Source organism: Ictidomys tridecemlineatus, chromosome 3 (assembly GCF_052094955.1).
Source record: "Ictidomys tridecemlineatus isolate mIctTri1 chromosome 3, mIctTri1.hap1, whole genome shotgun sequence".
Classification (NCBI taxonomy): Eukaryota; Metazoa; Chordata; class Mammalia; order Rodentia; family Sciuridae; genus Ictidomys; species Ictidomys tridecemlineatus.
This window is the reverse complement of record NC_135479.1, coordinates 24749938-24766288: the sequence shown is the minus strand read 5'-3', so window position 1 is coordinate 24766288 and position 16351 is coordinate 24749938. Positions and strand designations below refer to the sequence as shown.

At 45.2% G+C, this 16351-nt stretch overlaps 1 protein-coding gene and 1 pseudogene across 1 annotated transcript in view; both read right to left on the bottom strand.

Annotated features, from left to right (window-relative positions):
• Positions 1–3245: 3245 nt before the first annotated feature.
• On the bottom strand, positions 3246–3446 carry LOC120884698 (small nucleolar RNA U3; annotated as a pseudogene).
• A 2872-nt stretch (positions 3447–6318) lies between these two features.
• The window catches only part of Igf2bp1 (insulin like growth factor 2 mRNA binding protein 1), a 45535-nt gene continuing 35502 nt past the window's right edge, over positions 6319–16351 (bottom strand). The window contains exons 12-15 of the mRNA XM_005321703.4: positions 15855–15929; positions 15006–15137; positions 14387–14500; positions 6319–13016 (exon numbers count right to left, since the gene is read on the bottom strand). Coding sequence (XP_005321760.1) covers positions 12924–13016; positions 14387–14500; positions 15006–15137; positions 15855–15929 — 414 coding nt within the window. The 3' untranslated portion in view covers positions 6319–12923. The remainder of the gene's footprint in view (positions 13017–14386; positions 14501–15005; positions 15138–15854; positions 15930–16351) is intronic.

The window sequence follows — 16351 nt, the reverse complement described above, 5'->3', positions numbered from 1 at the left end:
ACAAATTTCTAAGACTATTCCTGAGTTATCTAGTAAGTAATTTTTATTAGTACCATTAATGAAGAGGCTTTATATAATTTTATCAGTATGTTTCTTTTTTTGCTGCTTTTCCTTAGGATGCTTTATTTAAATGACCCCTTAATTATGGTGGTTAATTAACTTTTTTAATTTCTTGAAAATGCAATCATAATAATCGCAAATAATAATACTTCCTTCTTATATTTTTTTTTCCCCGCTCAGTATCTCGCTGTGTTGCTCTGACTATAAAATTTAAAATGTGGTGAAGTGATAGCTTTGGATTTTGTTCTTGAGCTTACTGTATCTATCCAGTAGCCGGCATGAAGTATATTTAGACTGATGATTTGAATTAGAGTAGCTTAATCTTGTTATTAAACTACTTGTGTATTTAGTGTTTTTATCAAAAGCAGATGTTAAGTATTTTATTTGGGGAACATATTGGAATAATTTTTCTTTCTTTTTTTTTAATTTATTTTTTTGATATTGGGGACGGGACCCAGGGCATTTTACCATTAAGCCACATCGCCAACCCTTTTTTTATTCTTAAACAGGGTCTAAGTTGTTTAAGGCCTCAATAATTTGCTGAGGCTTAACTTAAACTTGCAATCCTCCTGCTTCAGCCTCCCAAACTGGGGAGATAACAGGCTTGTACCACCCCACCTGACTGGAATTTTTCTTATTTTTAAACTTTAACCTTTCCTGAAAATCTTTATATAACTTTTATTTTATTTGAGTAGATTTTCTCATTAAAACTCATTTATTGTTATGTTTTAAAAATGCTGCCTTTTAGGCCGGGCATGGTGGCACATACCTGTAATCCCAGAGGCTCAAGAGGCTGAGGCAGGAGGATCATGAGTTCAAAGCCACTTAGTGAGACCCTGTCTCTAAATATAATACAAAAAAAGGGCTGGAGATGTGGCTCAGTGGTCAAGTGCCCCCTAGTTCAATTCCTGGTACCAGACCCCGCCCCCCCCAAAAAAAATGTTGTCTTTTGTCAGGCTTTAGAATTAGGATGCTTGTTTCATTGACTGAATTAATTAGCTAGCTTTCCTTCCTCGCCTGTGTTCTCTAACAGCTGGTTATAAATGTGAGATTTCCTGATACTTTCAAGTATCAGCTTGAATTTTTCTTCATAAGAAAATCTTCTGAAACTTTGATGAGGGACATGGAATGACTCCTGGATTCCTTACTGGACTGCTCAGATTGTATATTTTCGTGATACTGGAGATTGAATCCAGGGGCACTCTATCACTGAGCCACATTTCATACCCATTTTAAGTTTCTGATCCTCCTACTCTCCCTCCAGAGTCATTGTTATAACAGGCATATGCCACCACTCCCAGTCCTCCTGTCTTTTGTCTTTAATTCTGTTTCCCTAGAGAGCTATAAATTCACTAGATGTTTATAATACTTTATTGTTCATTTTAATATCACATTTTTAGCTCCTCAATAATTATTAGGATGCTTTCTTGGTTAAATTTTCCAGAATTCACCAATTTGCTGCAATTTTCTTCTTCAAAGCATTAATTATTGGATTTATTTGTTAATACTATTGTCCTTCAGTTTCCTTTTTTGTTGTTGTTTTTTGGTGGTGGGGATTGAACCCAGGCCTTTGTGCATGCAAAGCAAGCACTCTACCAACTGAGCTGTATCCCCAGCCCTTGGTTCCCTTCTTTTGCAAGGAGTGGAGGTAAAGGTGGAGCTAGGGGAGTTGGACAATAGGCCTCGTGCTTGCCAGGCAAACCCTCAACCACTGAACAGCTTTCTCAAGCCCCTTATGGTTTCAAATTTAACATTTTTTTTACCTTATTTCCATAGACCAAATTCATCAAGTCAAATGACCAAAGCTGAATGCTTGTACCTTATTTTTCTTTAATAAAAGCATTTTAAAGTTACAAAGCTAGGACGAAGTCTTATATAGAATGTTTTAAATATGTGTCTTCAGTTATTGATTTGTTGGGGGTTTGGGGATGTTGTTGTTGTTTTGGTACTGGAGATTGAACCCAGGGGTGCTTTATCACTCAGCTACATCCCCAACACTTTTTTTTTTTTTTTTTTTGCCAAGTTAGTGAGACTGGCCTTGAACTTGTGATTCTCCTGTCTCCAGCTCTAAGATTACAGGTGTAGGTCACTGCATCTGGCTTGGTTTGCATATTAAAGATAAAACTCAATGCTGCAAGAAAGGAAATAAGTATGCTTCAGGGATGGGGGTGGTATTGAGGCCATTTGTAAAATGGGTTTGTTCTTGAGATGAAACGAGTTAATGCATGAAAACTTCTAGAACAATTACCGGCACTTAGTAAAATACATTTGGGAATTCAGTTCCCATTGTTTCATGAGCCTCTTCATCTGTGTGTTCAAAATTGAACCCATTAGAGCTGGGCTTGTGCTCAGTGGCAGAGCGCTTGCCTAGCCTGTGGGAGGCACTGGGCTCAACCCTGAGGTCCTAAGCCATGCTCTTCGGCCAGACTCTCTCCTCTGGCCACCCACAGCACACTGCTCACTGGTCCCTAGGTACCTTCCTTTCAATGTATGCACCTCCTCCACCTTCAGACTCTGTGCTAAATTCTGCCATTACAGAGACAAATCCCTGCCTTCTACTTCCAAAACGCTGCCCACTTCCAGCTCTCACAGCCCACCGGCCCACGTGGTGAGCCACTCCCCCCTTTCTGTGCAGCTTGGCACAGGCAAAGGTTTCCTTGGCTGCCTTTCCCTGAGACTCCCAGCTCCTCGTTGCCTCGTTGCCACATCTCTGGGATGGCATCAACTGCTAGGCACATTAGGTCTTCAAGCCATATCAGAGGAATTCCGGAAGGAAAGAGGACAGAGCAGAAGGAACTTAGGAAGGCTGTTCCCTGGTGCAATGTTCACAAGGTAGGAGACAGTCAGGCCAAGCTGCTGCTGTGGCAGGGTAAGGACAGATGCCAGCAGCAACAAATGGGCTTCTTCCAGTCCCTGGAGGGCTTTCCCCACTGCCAGTGACTTTGTTGACTGCTTCCTGGCCCACACCAAGTGGCTGATTCCAGTAAGGAAATTGGGACACAGCGGGATCCTTTTATTTTAATTCATTATTGCTGGGTTTTTTTTTTTTTTTTAGAAACAATACCTTTATTTTTTTATTTTTATGTAGTGCTGAGGATCCAACCCGGGGCCTCAGGACCTCGCATGTGCTAGACAAGCGCTCTACTGCCCAGCCCCTCATTATTGCTGTTTTTTATAATAGAGGGACCACTCAGGAAATTCTCTCCCTCTTTCTCTTCCAAAAGGTGGAGAACCATTGATGTCTGTTGTGACAAAGCAACACCAAGAGCCAGCTTCATGCTCTGGAGAGAATACTTCACTTCCTCCGGAGGGTTTCCAGAACTCTACGTGACCAAAGAAACCTCTCTAGTAACAAACTATAGAAATGATCCCTGCATAATCAGCTGGGTCACTTTATCAGCCACTGCTCGGGGCTGCCTCTATTTCCAGAGCACACTCATGCATCACTTATCTTGATAGAAGAAGTGTACTGGTCTGGTGACTGACCTTCCTTATAATACTCTCCACGTTAGTCATTCTCCAATTTCTTTGGAACAGGGGAGGATGTTTCCCTCTAGTTGAGATCCTCGCTCGTCCACCCTCAAGATAAAACTGTCTGCCAAGAGTTAGGAGCACATCTTGCCCTTGTCTAGCTTAGGATCCACTCAAATGACTCAAGGAGAGACAACGACCTATACTCCCTCCTATGACCTTTATAGGGCAATCACAAGTCCCCTTCTCATTTCTCTTCCCCTTGCAGACTGTTTCACAAGACGACAAAACCTACCAGTGGGGTCAAGCTCCAATGGGAAACTAGGTCATCAGACTGAATCTAGCCGCAGGTCCTGACCTGGACAAAGCATTCCACAGCTTCCAGAACAGACTGCACCATTTTCAGATCAGGTTTAAGCTGACTCTCCTTGTTCAACACCTGAAGCCTCAGTCTCACAGTTAAAGGACTGAAAAACCATAGAAAGGAGTGATAGTTAATGAACCCCAGGAAGTAGCACAGGCAGTAGAAACAAAACCAAACAACAAAAAGTAATAAAATAAAAAAAATAAAGCATGTTTCAAGTGGTACTGCATATAATGACAAAGTGCTAGAGGGAACAACCTGTGGGAAGAACAAATAAAACAGGACAGCGACCCATGGGTGGGCTGGAACTTGGCTGTTGGAAGCTGGGACCTGGAGCAAGGGTATGTGGAACTGGAAACACTGGAAGTTCCCCTTGTTGGTGAAAGGAGGATTTCCGATCCTGCGAGAACATCCTTGCCAGATTTAAATATAAACAGTGAAGGATGAACATTCTAAGTGGGACGAGCTGAATTAGGATCACAGCCTCAGGCACCCAGGGGAGAATCTAGGAAGAGGGCCCCTGGGGAGCCAAAAAGTAGTCCCCCAGGATCAAGTTGGCAGAAGCCAGAGCCATCGCACACTTAGCAAGTCCCCAGTTCAGTCCAAGTCCCATAAAGTAGGGCTTCCTCCTCCCTGTTGACTACATTCTGTCATCTTCATGGTGACTACTGAATTGAGGCTGGAAGACAGGGTGATCTCATTCACCAAGGATGGTTCTGGGATCCCCCATAGAAGTACACATACCTGGGGTGTTATGTCTGAACTTCATTTCCTGAATAATAAACCTACAGCAGAACCTGGGAGTTTGAAATCCTGTCTCACATAACACCAATGAAGCTTTCTCTTGCAGAGACACTGGCTACATGAACTGTTACAGGTACAAGTTCCAGAATCTAAGCATGTGACTTTGGTAACATAATCTCTCTAACCATCAAGTCCTGTCTACAAAAAGGGGATAGTTGTGTGGGACTGATAATGTTATGGCACAGTAAGAGCCTGGGTTTGGTCCCCAGCACCACAGGGAGAGAATATTTAAGACTGTTGAAGATTAAATAAATAACCCATCCTGAAAGCTCTTACACATGGGTGTGGGGCACAAATATTTGTCTGGATCAGTACTGGCTGACATCAGGGAAGCAATGCAAGGTTCCATTCTCAAGTTTTAAGACATCATAATTATTTTCTTTTTGTTTGGAGGCAGGGTACCAGGGTTTGAACTCTGGGGCCACATCCCCAGTCCTATTTTGTATTTTATTTAGAGACAGGGTCTCACTGAGTTGCTTAGCACCTTGTTGTTGCTGAGGCTGGCTTTGATCTTCGATCCTCCTGTCTCAGCCTTCTAAGCCACTGTGATTACAGGTGTGCACCACTGTGCCTGGCCCACCTTAAATTACTTCTTAAACAAAGCAGGAAATAAGTGTTACAAAGAGATCAAGAGGGCTGGGGATGTGGCTCAAGCGGTAGCTCGCTCCCCTGGCATACGTGCGACCCGGGTTCGATCCTCAGCACCACATACAAAGATGTTGTGTCCGCTGAAACCTAAAAAATAAATATTAAAAAATTCTCAAAAAAAAAGACTGAATCAGGTGAGCCAAGTGGGAATCTAGGTTATCACACGACGCTCTTTTTCCACCAACCTGACCTTCAAAGAGTTGGCATGGTCAGAATACATCATTCCCTTTCCTGGGTTATAAGGAAAACAAGAAAGTTTGCACAGTTCTTATTAGTGGAAGTCCAGATAGTGGTCTCTTCACTTCCAGAGAGGTGACTGATCTGCACAGCGGCTTCCCAACATCTTTTCCTCGTGGAGTCCTTATTTTGAACATCTGACCTTCCAATATGCAGAGCGAGATTAAAGCCAGGGAACCATTTACAACCCACTCTCTCCTTGCTGGACACAGTAGTGCACATCCATAACTCCAGTGATCAGGAGGCTGAAAAAGGAGGATCACAAGTCCACACCAGCCTCAACAATTGAGAGATGGTTTCAAAAACTTAAAAAGGATCGAAGAAAGGCTGGTCTTGGTGGTGCACGCCTCTAATCCCAGTGGCGCAGGAGGCTGAGACAGGAAGATCAAGTTCGAAGCCAGTCTTAGTGATTCAGCAAGGCCCTAATCAACTCAGTGAGACCCTGTCTCTAAATAAAATTGTGTCACTGGGTCTGATCCTCAACACATAAATAAAGTCATTGTGTCCATCCACATCTAAAAATGTTAGCTGGAAGATATAGCTCAGTAGGGAGTGCCCCCCCCTGTTCAATCCCCAGTACTGCAGAAATAAAAACACTCTTGTCCTGCAAATATAAGAAAAAACACCTGCCTTTCATCTGGGAATCTCAGACACCTGTGAGGTTGACCCTTGAAGTCTGAGCATCTCAGATCCCGGACCCAAGAAACCCTCCCTGAGACACAGACACACTTGGCTTTCAATATAAGCTTCCTTTTATTTTGAAATTGAAACAGCGGAATAAATTGGTTTGTGGCTAAAACAACCTTCACGGGGGAAGAAAACTGGAGCGCTTATCCATCAAAAGAACAAACTCCAGAAGTCTGAAGCCAGCTGCCTCCCCCCACCCCCCACAGAGTGAGGAACAGATTATGGGGTGGGAGGAAGGGTACAATCAAATTCAAGGTGGTGATGGCTGGCAGAGTTCCAGTAAAGTACAATTTTCAAAGTCGCCGCAATTACAGAATAAGGTAGCACTCATTTACAAAAAAAAAAAAAAAAAAAAAAAAGGTCACAAGCAGTAGCCCTTCAGCACCTCCCCTGATTTGCATTCATTCAATACAGTTTTCTACATAAAGTCTCAGGACTGCACACCAATCCACTGTCTCAGCACAGGGGATGCGATGTTTTCTGATTTGGGGGACCAGGATAAAGATTCTGGAGAAAGGGGAGAACCCAAAGGGTAGTAGAGGATGTTTGTTATGCTAACTCATAATCTAGTGAAATTCATTTCAAATATCATTAGGTAGCAGTAGCTTACATAAAATTAGAGAAATGTTACAAGTAGTACCCAAGCCCTAGTAAGGGAAAATAATGAGTCAAGACTTGAGTACCCCAACACATGGGCTTTTGATTGGGGGCTGGGGGTAAAGTCAACTGGCCGGGGAGGGTAGTAACAACACAGGTAAGTGTCATTGGCAGGAACAGATGAGGGATGCGGCAAGCCCAGGGGTAGGCTGGAAAGCTGTACCTGTGAATAGCTAAATCAGTGAAGAAGATTGCCAAAGAGTGAAATTTATGAGGGAAAAAGGAGAAAAAAGCTTGGGAAATTAAAACAATCCAGAAGTCACTGGAAAATGTCCCCTCTTAAAAATTTTTTTTTAATTTTTTATTTTTTGGAAAGTATTTTTAAGGTAATATTTTTTTTTCCTTTGGAAAAAGAAATCTTTTCCCCCCCTAACCTAAGCAAGTGGAGTTGCTACTACCTACTTTATCTCTATTGTTTTGCTAAGAGGTAGATAAAACAAAAGTGAAACGGGGCTTCTATGAGGAGGTCCATTAGAGGGTGGGGAGGGGCTGGGTCGCCCAGAGGAGCTCCCAGACTACTGAAACGGGAGTCCAGTGGACCAGGCCTTCAGACTCTCCTGGGGGTGAAGGGTCCTGCTCCACCTCAACTCCTTCCAGAGCCAAGTATCCCCTTGAAGATGGAGAAGGGGGGTCCACAGAGGTGGGAAAGTCTCAAAGAGACCCTGTGGAAGGGGTCTCAGCTCTGGCTTCCTCAGGCATCGTGACTGACAGGTTGCCAGGCCAAGCCTGCGCTCACCTCCAGCCAGCCCCGCGTGGAGGAGTCCCTCACCATCTGGTCCAACAAAGCGAATGCAGGTGAGAGGAACAAGCTGGAGGAAAGGGGTGAAGCACCAGCAAGGAAGGCAGAAAGCGGGGACCTAATGGCCAGCCCTGCCAACCTGACCAATGAGTGGGGATGCTGCCCCCAAGACCAACTTTGTGGCACAAGCCTCAACTCACGTGGGCTGGGACTCATACCCTCATGCACGAGTCCCTGCCCTTAGTTCCAATCTGACTGTAAAGGATTGAGGTAGTTAATCCATTTATACTCTAGCATTCATCACCTGTGATCACTCAGAACACGCTCACCAAGAGCTTCCTGCTATTTCACTTAAGGAAAAAAAAAAAATTCTTTCTTTTGTCTTGTCAGTCCGGATTCAACCATACTAAGACACCAGTACTGGTGCCATCACACTGTGACCCAAGGAGGTCCACAGGGCGAGATTCAGGGCTGGGGCTGTTGCCCACCCCTCAACCCATCCCGGCCATGAGGCCTTTTCTCTGCCCTGTACCCCCACGGAGTCAGTGTCCAAAGGAAAGAAACGGAAGTTTCAGCTGGTGTCAACTCTACGTCTGAATATAAGGAACATTCTGCATCTAAACCATCGAGTATTTGGAAGAGAAAAATGGCTTTTTACGTCCCCTGGCATCAATGAGGATTTTCTTTTTTCTTCAATCTTCCTGCAATCATGTGTCAGGCTGTGCGGTTTTTCCTTCTATTGGTTTTCAACAGGCAAAACAGTCGCATGGTTTGAATGGCAGAGCCAGGAGGATCTCCCCGAGAACACTTCAGGGGAAAGAAAGGGGGAGACCCCGCCCCACGAGAGGTGGCAGGAAGGGTGGCCTAGAGGTGCTGGCTTCCTCAGCTCCCTCTGGGCTCGGTGAGGTAGTTTGTAGCACTGCTGGTTCCCAGATTGGCAGGTTATTTTATGTCTGGGGTGGGAGGGGGGGAAGGCACCCTGGAGAGCTAACTGAGGCCCCTCCTCACTGCCAGTCTGCCAGACCTGAGGGGAACTCCACGGTGCCATCTCTGCAGTGGGGACAGGGGACTCGAGAGCAGTCCCACAAACAGGAGCCCTAAGCATCCCTTTTCCCCAAAGTGCAACCAGGAGCCAAAGAACCCCCTTTCTCAGCTCCCTACCCCTTGGCAAGCACCACTCCCAAGTCCCCTCAGAAGGGAGGGGACTCTGTCTTTAGCTCACACAGTTTCCAGGCCCCTCCCCCTCAGACAGCCCGGGGAGATGTTGAAAGATGGCTACTGCTTTGAATCAGAAATGGCCTCTCTCAGCCTGTCTGTCCGTCTTTGGCACAGAGGAAAATGGACATAGAACCATCTGGAGCCCCCGCGCTCCAGCGTCCTCTGGGTTTCACCTGTGTGGTCTTTTCTGCCAACAGCGAGGCATAAATAAGAGAATGGCTCCCAACTTCCCCCAGAAGCGTGGAGCTCAGGAAAAAAGGGAAAAAAAGAAAAAACATGGAGAAGGACTGGGAGGAGGGGAGCAAATAGTACTTGGTGGGGGGGCTATAACTCCCTGTCCCAAAGAATGGCTCTCTCCTACCCAGACCCCTCCCAGGAGCCAAGTTCACAACCCAAACTACAAAAGGCAACAAGGACCCTAGAGGGGGATTAAAGCCATCAGCGTGTAACTGGCAGATGCAGCTTCAAAAGTTAAGTCAGTGAATCAAACCATTTTGGTTTTCTATGTGTTTCAAAGAATTTAAAAAATATATCCTAAAGAGATGGTCCTTTCATAAAAATATACATGTTGTGCACACACAAGTTAGAGCACAGAAGCGTCTTTTTAAAAAGCCGCTTTTTCTCAAAACCATCCAGATATCCCGAGTGCTTCTCAGGATAGCTTGTTGTCTTCCCAAGGATTGGGGGAAAGGAGGTGCCCTAAGACCTGATCTTCAGGTCACAGAAGGGCACGCCATGAGAGATCTGCCTCCGGCTAACCCTTAACCCCCTAGCCAAATTCCTTTTGCTTTCTGGTAGCCTAACTTCCACAATTTTCCTGCTGGGCAAACGTCAGCGATGAGTGGAGCCTTGCCTAATCCAAGTAAGTTTTCTGGTCCCCTGCCACACTTCCTGGTCTCTTCTGGGAGCTCAACCAGCCAAGCCAAAGGAAAAGGACTCGAACTTCCAAGGTATGAAGGGAGCAAGCCCCCCAAGGAACTGAACACTGCAACAATCACATTTCAGGTACTGTGGGATTCTTCTTTTTCCTGATGATCATTTGAACCAGGTATCAAAGCATGCTTGCTGCTAGAAATCAGCTTTAAATCACTAAATGGCCGAAGTCTGAATCTTATCTGCTTCATTTGGGGACAAAGAATACAGAGCCAGAGATGGAAAGCTGGGAGACCCTTTTTGTGGTTGGGACAGGTGGGAGGCTTAATTCTGTAACCCTGATCTCATCCCTAAATGCTTTCTTGCTTCTCTTTTTTTGGGCTTAGAGTTCTGGGGGCTATGAAGGGATTTCATGTTGACAAAAGTGATCAGACCTTAGCAAGGCAGGAAATTGTCCCAATCACCTGTCTCCATTTCCCCTGTCTCTCTTGGCCACCCACCACCCTAAATCAAGTATTCCCTAAGTATATGGGTCCACTTTTTGAATCAATCAGATCAATCTAAAGATTAGGGAGTGGGGGGTGGGACAGCCATCTGAGGATCTGTTTGCCCCTTGGTCTATGAACGTACTCTAAGAAGAATAGCAAGTTGGGATGGAAATGAATCAACAATTAACAACAACAACAACAAAAACTGTATATGACAAACCAGATGGACCTCTCTGAGGGTGAGAGGGTGGCCTTGTCTTTCTCCCATGAACGGAATCTTGGCTCCCATGTTTTTAGACAGAGAAATATAGATTTTTTTAAAAAGGGTTGTTTTTTTTTTTTCGTTTTTTTTTAATCTTTTTCTTTTTTTTTCTTTTTTTTTTTTAAGTTATTTTTCTCTCCTCGATAAAACGGAGGCAATATTTTAAAATATCACAACAGTACCACAGGTGGGAAAACCGGCTGGGAGGCCGTCTAACCGAAGGCAGGAAGAGAGGAGCCCAAAGGCTTGCAGGTAGGTGGACACTGCTGTTTTGCCCCAAGGGACCCAGGGTTCCAGGAGGCCTTTGAATCCTGTCAGGCAGGATGTTTCAGCAGGGGATCCCAAGTCCGGAGCTGGGCAAGGCTCTGGACTCTGCTCCTTGGGGCTGTCCAACCAGGGCCCTTCCCTCTCCACTCCCAGCCTCCTACCATGGGTCCAGTCCCTGCCGCCTTTCCCACAGGGCCTGTTCTCCATTGGGAGTTGCTAAAGGTTACTGGCTCATGTTGTAAGAAATTATGAAACATAACTTTCTCATTTTTCTCTTTCATTAAAAAAATAAAATATTCAAGACTATCAGCTTCTCTTTTGCTTTGCTTTTCTTTTTTATATAAAATATCAGCAAGCCGCAAAGAAAAAAAATCAAAAAAAATAATTAAAAAATGGGGTTCAAGGGAACAAAAAGGAAAATAATTGCTGAGGTAACTTCATACCTTGAGGTAGTTTACTTCGCACACGGCATTGCCTGACTCCACCCACGCGTCATGGTTGTCCTGTTGTCACTGTTGTTGCAATGTCGGAAGGAGGGAAACTCCGTGCATGGGATTCTCCACATGCAGAGAGGCCTTCCTTCCTTCCCAGCACACTTGATAGTATTGTCCAGGGTAGCTAAAGTGCATCACCTGGCTAATCTGAACTGACAATCAATATAGTATTACAAGGGGAGGCCTAACCTCATTCAACTGATGGCTGCTGTTCTCCACAAGGGCTAAACTTCCAACGGGATCTTTTTGAGCCTGGTAAATTAATAAATTATGCTTATTTATCCCTTTTGTAAATTATGCTGCTGGTATTCTGAATTTTGTTTTTAGGCACACCATTCATCATAATAATTCATGGAGTCAGAAGCCGTCAGTTAAATACTCCTCTAGAATAAAACAGAAGCAAATAATCTCCAATTTCCTGATTTTACCAGATGATGGACTTTAGCTTTTATCAGGAGCTCAAGGTTGGGTTCCAAGTCCCACCACCACCACTAAGGAAACAGTGCTGTGGTGGGCAATGTCCCACAACCCTTGCCTCTGGGAACCAGCCCTTATGGGAGCACATAGGCTGGGGTGAGGGCACCTTTGGGCCACTCAAGTCCTCCATGAAACTGAGACTTTATCAAGGGGAGTTCATGTCCCCTTCCCAGTGCTCAATCCAATCATTAAAATAGACTTTAAAAAAAATATATAAAAATCCGCCTGAGAGTGATGGGAATCAGGGACAGTGGTAAGGCCCTCCCTGCTGAGTGTTCAGTGCCACCCATGTGCACCTGGACATGATGGGGGACCCATAGGGTTTGGGGGATGTAAATGTGGGGGAGGCCCAACAGCCAGAGGGGGGAATTTCAATTGTGCCAAATTTTTAAGATGATGATCTGGAATAGACCAGTCACAAGAGAATTTTTCTCTTTTTTTCCTTTCATTATGGTACTGGGGATGGAACTACACAGGCTAGGCAACTGCTCTACCATTGAGCTGCATCCCCAGCCCAAGGGTACTTCCTTTTAAACGTGGATTACTATGTATTTAATTAACTCTTTCCCTGCCCCTACCCCTTCTTTAATTCTTTGCTGTTCCCTATTGGTTGGTTAGGGAAGGTTTGGAATCAAGCTATAGATGAAGATGTGTCTTCTCTACACAGTCAATAAAGTAATGCATTAGTTCCCATTTTCCTGGTAGTAGTTAAAACAGTGTAACTATAGGAAAAGGTAGTGTCAGGGCATGAGAATGGAAGTATATTTTAATCAATTAACCAAGAAGGGGAAAGAAAGAAAGATTTTTGGGTCAAGAAACAAACCATCCTTTGAGGTTTTTATAAACCTGCAGGGAACTTTATTTCTCTTCCCCACTGGAGACTGAACCATCCTCTTGGTGGAATTTGGAGAACAATCCACGTTTAAAAGCACCCTGAGCTAGAATTTGAATGGTGACACCCCAAGGTGTGGTGGGCCTGGCTGGGCTGGTCAGCCAGGGGTTTGGGACAGAGAGATCAGGATTCCTCACCAGAACATCCTTTTCAAGCAAGTGGGCAAACCTGATCTCCAGCCCAGCCCCGAGGTCCCTGATTCCCACTCATTCTCAGGCCTGCCGGGAGAGCGCACTCCCCAGTTCTGCCCGGCATCCTGAAGCAAACGGGACTGGAAGGCGCTGGTCACTTCCTCCGTGCTTGGGCTTGGTTGCTCTGTCCCTTCTGGTGCTGTTGCTTAACTTGGGCCAGGATGTCTCGGATCTTCCGCTGAGCCATCTGCAGCAAGAAGAGGCAAGCGAGTGGGATGAGGACCAACGAGGGGACAGGTTCTAGGACTTATTAGAATATGTAGAAGACTGAGGATCTAGGTAACCTTAAGTTTCTCTGCCTCCAAGTGAGCCTCCTCTGGGCAAAACAGAAAGTAAGCGGGGACAGAGAGGGTGAGCACAGAAGGGAGCAGAGACACAGCGGAAATCTATTAATCGGAATTTAGAACTTGACAAAGTTAACACTTTGTCATGATTATGAACCTAGAAATGGAACAACTTGAGCTTCGACCCAGAAGTACATTCCTGGTGTCCAGAGTCATAAATTAGCAGACACCATCACAAATCCAATAGTCATATAATGCCAGAGGGAGCGGACATAGTGCCCAGCTGTGGCTTAATAAAAAAAAAAAAAAAGTCAAATAAATAAATACACTCCATTGTGGACTGGACTGGATTGAAATACCAAAGGATTTCCCCTACCTTTAATATATCCTACTTATAAGTTTCCTCCTTTAGAATAAAGTTTTACAAGAGAAATCTACTGCAAGATGGAATTCATGTCTACAAATCAGAATGTTTCCTTTCCATAAATTGAGTGCTTGGTTTCTTGGTTAAAGAGAAAGTAGCTCTACATTCGGGAAAAAAATGTGGAATTCACTAGTAACGAGTTCAGATTCCATCAGGCTTGGCCTGATGTTTTAAGTATTTCATTTAATCCTCAAGCAGATCAACTGAAACTGCTGCAATATTTAATACACCCTGGTGGTATACATCCTTAGATCTACCCCCATTTCCTTGTTGGTAAAATCAAACTGTTATAGGGATTAAATCAGTTAATATACAAAAACCACGATACAATGCTGGGTGTGTATCCTAAGTACCCACAAATTTTAGCTATTATTCCTGTGGTCCTTACCAATACTTCTCCCAGGATTATAACAGAGTAGGCTGCTAATCCAGGTAACAGAGCAGAGAGGCTATGTGGGGCCTGAACTCAGTTTTAAATGCTGCACCAACTATGCTCAGAGGTAAGGGGACAGTTTTGCCTTGGATTGTGACAACCTGCTGGAACTGTGTTCAGTGGTCTCAGAATCCTTACTCTTAGGTCTAACACGCAAAGCATTTCAGATTTTTTGAACTACGCTGTCAGTCACCCTATCCTTGCCTTGTTGAGGCCCCAGTAAAGTTTGAAGCTGAGATTGGCCTTGTTTCTAGGCTCTGATGTCAACCCCAGACCAGGGAAGGGCAGGGATGAGGAGCTCCAAGAAAAGGATGGGAGGGTGGAAGATCAGGAACCAGGGAGGAAGGGGTCATGGCCATCATTTTTCTGGTTCCGGCCCCTGCAGCCCTTCTGAGATTGGGGAGCACCGGATGTACCTGGCTGGCATAGAAATGCCCGATGATCTTAACGATAACTTGATCATTTTCATCAGGCGTCTGGTCCCTCGGCACTACCACCTCAGCGGCTGTCAGATTCTGCAACTCATTCACCTGGGGGTGGCCAGAAAAGAGCTCAGGATGCTATCAAGAAAGGGGAGCTGGGGTGTAGTTCAGAGGTAGAGGACTTGCCTAGCATGCACAAGACCCTGAGTTCTATCTCCAGCACCATACACACATAAAAGCATGGGTGGAACTGGAGCAAGACTACCACCAGGGTAGTCAGGCATTGAACTTGGGGAAATAGAACTGGAGCAAGAGATAAGAGATATGGGCTGAGGTTGTGGCTCAGCCACAGAGCACTCGCCTAGTGCTTGAGAGACCCTGGGTTCAATCCTCAGCACCACATTAAAAAATGGTATTGAGAACTACAACTAAAAAATAAATATTCAAAAAAGAGAGATAAGAGGTACTAACAGGGAGTCAGGCATAGAACTTCAAGCAGAAGGGCAAATGGGCGTCCTGCAATTGAGCAAAACAGGGGAACAGGAGGCCAGAGAAGCCCTGTTGGATTTGGACTCCAAAGCCCAAAGCCTTCAACTTGGCCCTTAGGGCTCACCGTTTTGCCGCCTTTGCCAATGACACGGCCAGCAGCCGAGGCTGGCACCCGGATATGTGTCTCCAGCTTTACTTCTTCCTTAGGACCAAAGAAGTTTTCTTCCTTGAGTTTTCCATATATTCTCCCCTGAGCCTGGGGAGAGGAGGTCATTGTTAATCAGCAGGTCATATATCTGTTGACTAAAGTGAAGAGTGGCAAACACCGAATTTAACCCCACACTCCAGTCCGCCCTTTTCCGCTCTTTGGCAGGTGGTGTGAAAGGCCCCATTTGGAAACTAGTCAAGGTCCCCTCCACCTAGCTCCAACACTGCAGGTCCTGGAGCATTATTACAAATTGTGAGTAATTGAGGATTATAACTCACCAGCACCAAAGCAGACCTATAAGACCTGGGAGGACTGTATTTATTTGGATGTGGCAAGACTAGCACATCAAGGCCTTTAATGGCAAATCATCAAGTCAAGCAGAGGGCAGCCCTGCCTGGCCCTAGAAAGCTGTCCCAGTTCTCCATGCTCATGTAGGTCAGGTTAAGCTATCTGGCCTTCTGATCACAAGCTCAACAACCTACAGATATGGTGGACACTAGGGAATTGGCATCGAATGCCAGGACCTCAGATTTCATTCTCTCTAATTCCTGTATGAACCTGCAGGAACTGGAGGGGGAAGTAGAAGTCGACATGAAAAAGAAGTTCAATGCCACTTTGAAAGCAGCATCCTGCTGGAAAGAGTGAAAGATGTGACAAGAATGTGACAGCTATCAGAAGCTGCTCCAGGCTTTCTCCTGCACACATCAGGTTCCCGACCTCAATTCCCCCTGTAAATCAGTTTGGAAAAACAATATAAATCCAAACCTTGAATTGGGCCTCTGGGGGTCCGGTGATGATAACCATTCGAACTTTGGAGTCAGGTGTTTCCGGTGGAGCAATCTAAAAAACCAAACAGCAAAGAGAGACCTTCTAGAGGGAGACTCCTACCATCTCTACATCCTCCGGATCCCTTCCCTACCACACTCGCTTCCACTGTCCATGCTGAGAACTGGGAAAGGTAAGAACCCCAAGTCACTTCCCAGGTCCACCCAAACTGTGACAAGGACACAGGTGGTCAGTTACAAGGTCCTGCTGGGTGACATTTTCTCATTAGGTTTTCCTGACCCTCCCCACTTGGCCTGTAGTGGAGTTTCACTGTAAACCGCTGAGGCAGAGACACAAGGTGAGATGACCAATGGCAGAAGGGCAGTGACTGCACCTCCACAGGGAACAATCACAGCTTCTCCCCAAACATTCAAAGACCTCTCATCACTTGGAATTTGGGTTTGTGAAATTAATAGCACCTTTGCTTCATGAAGACA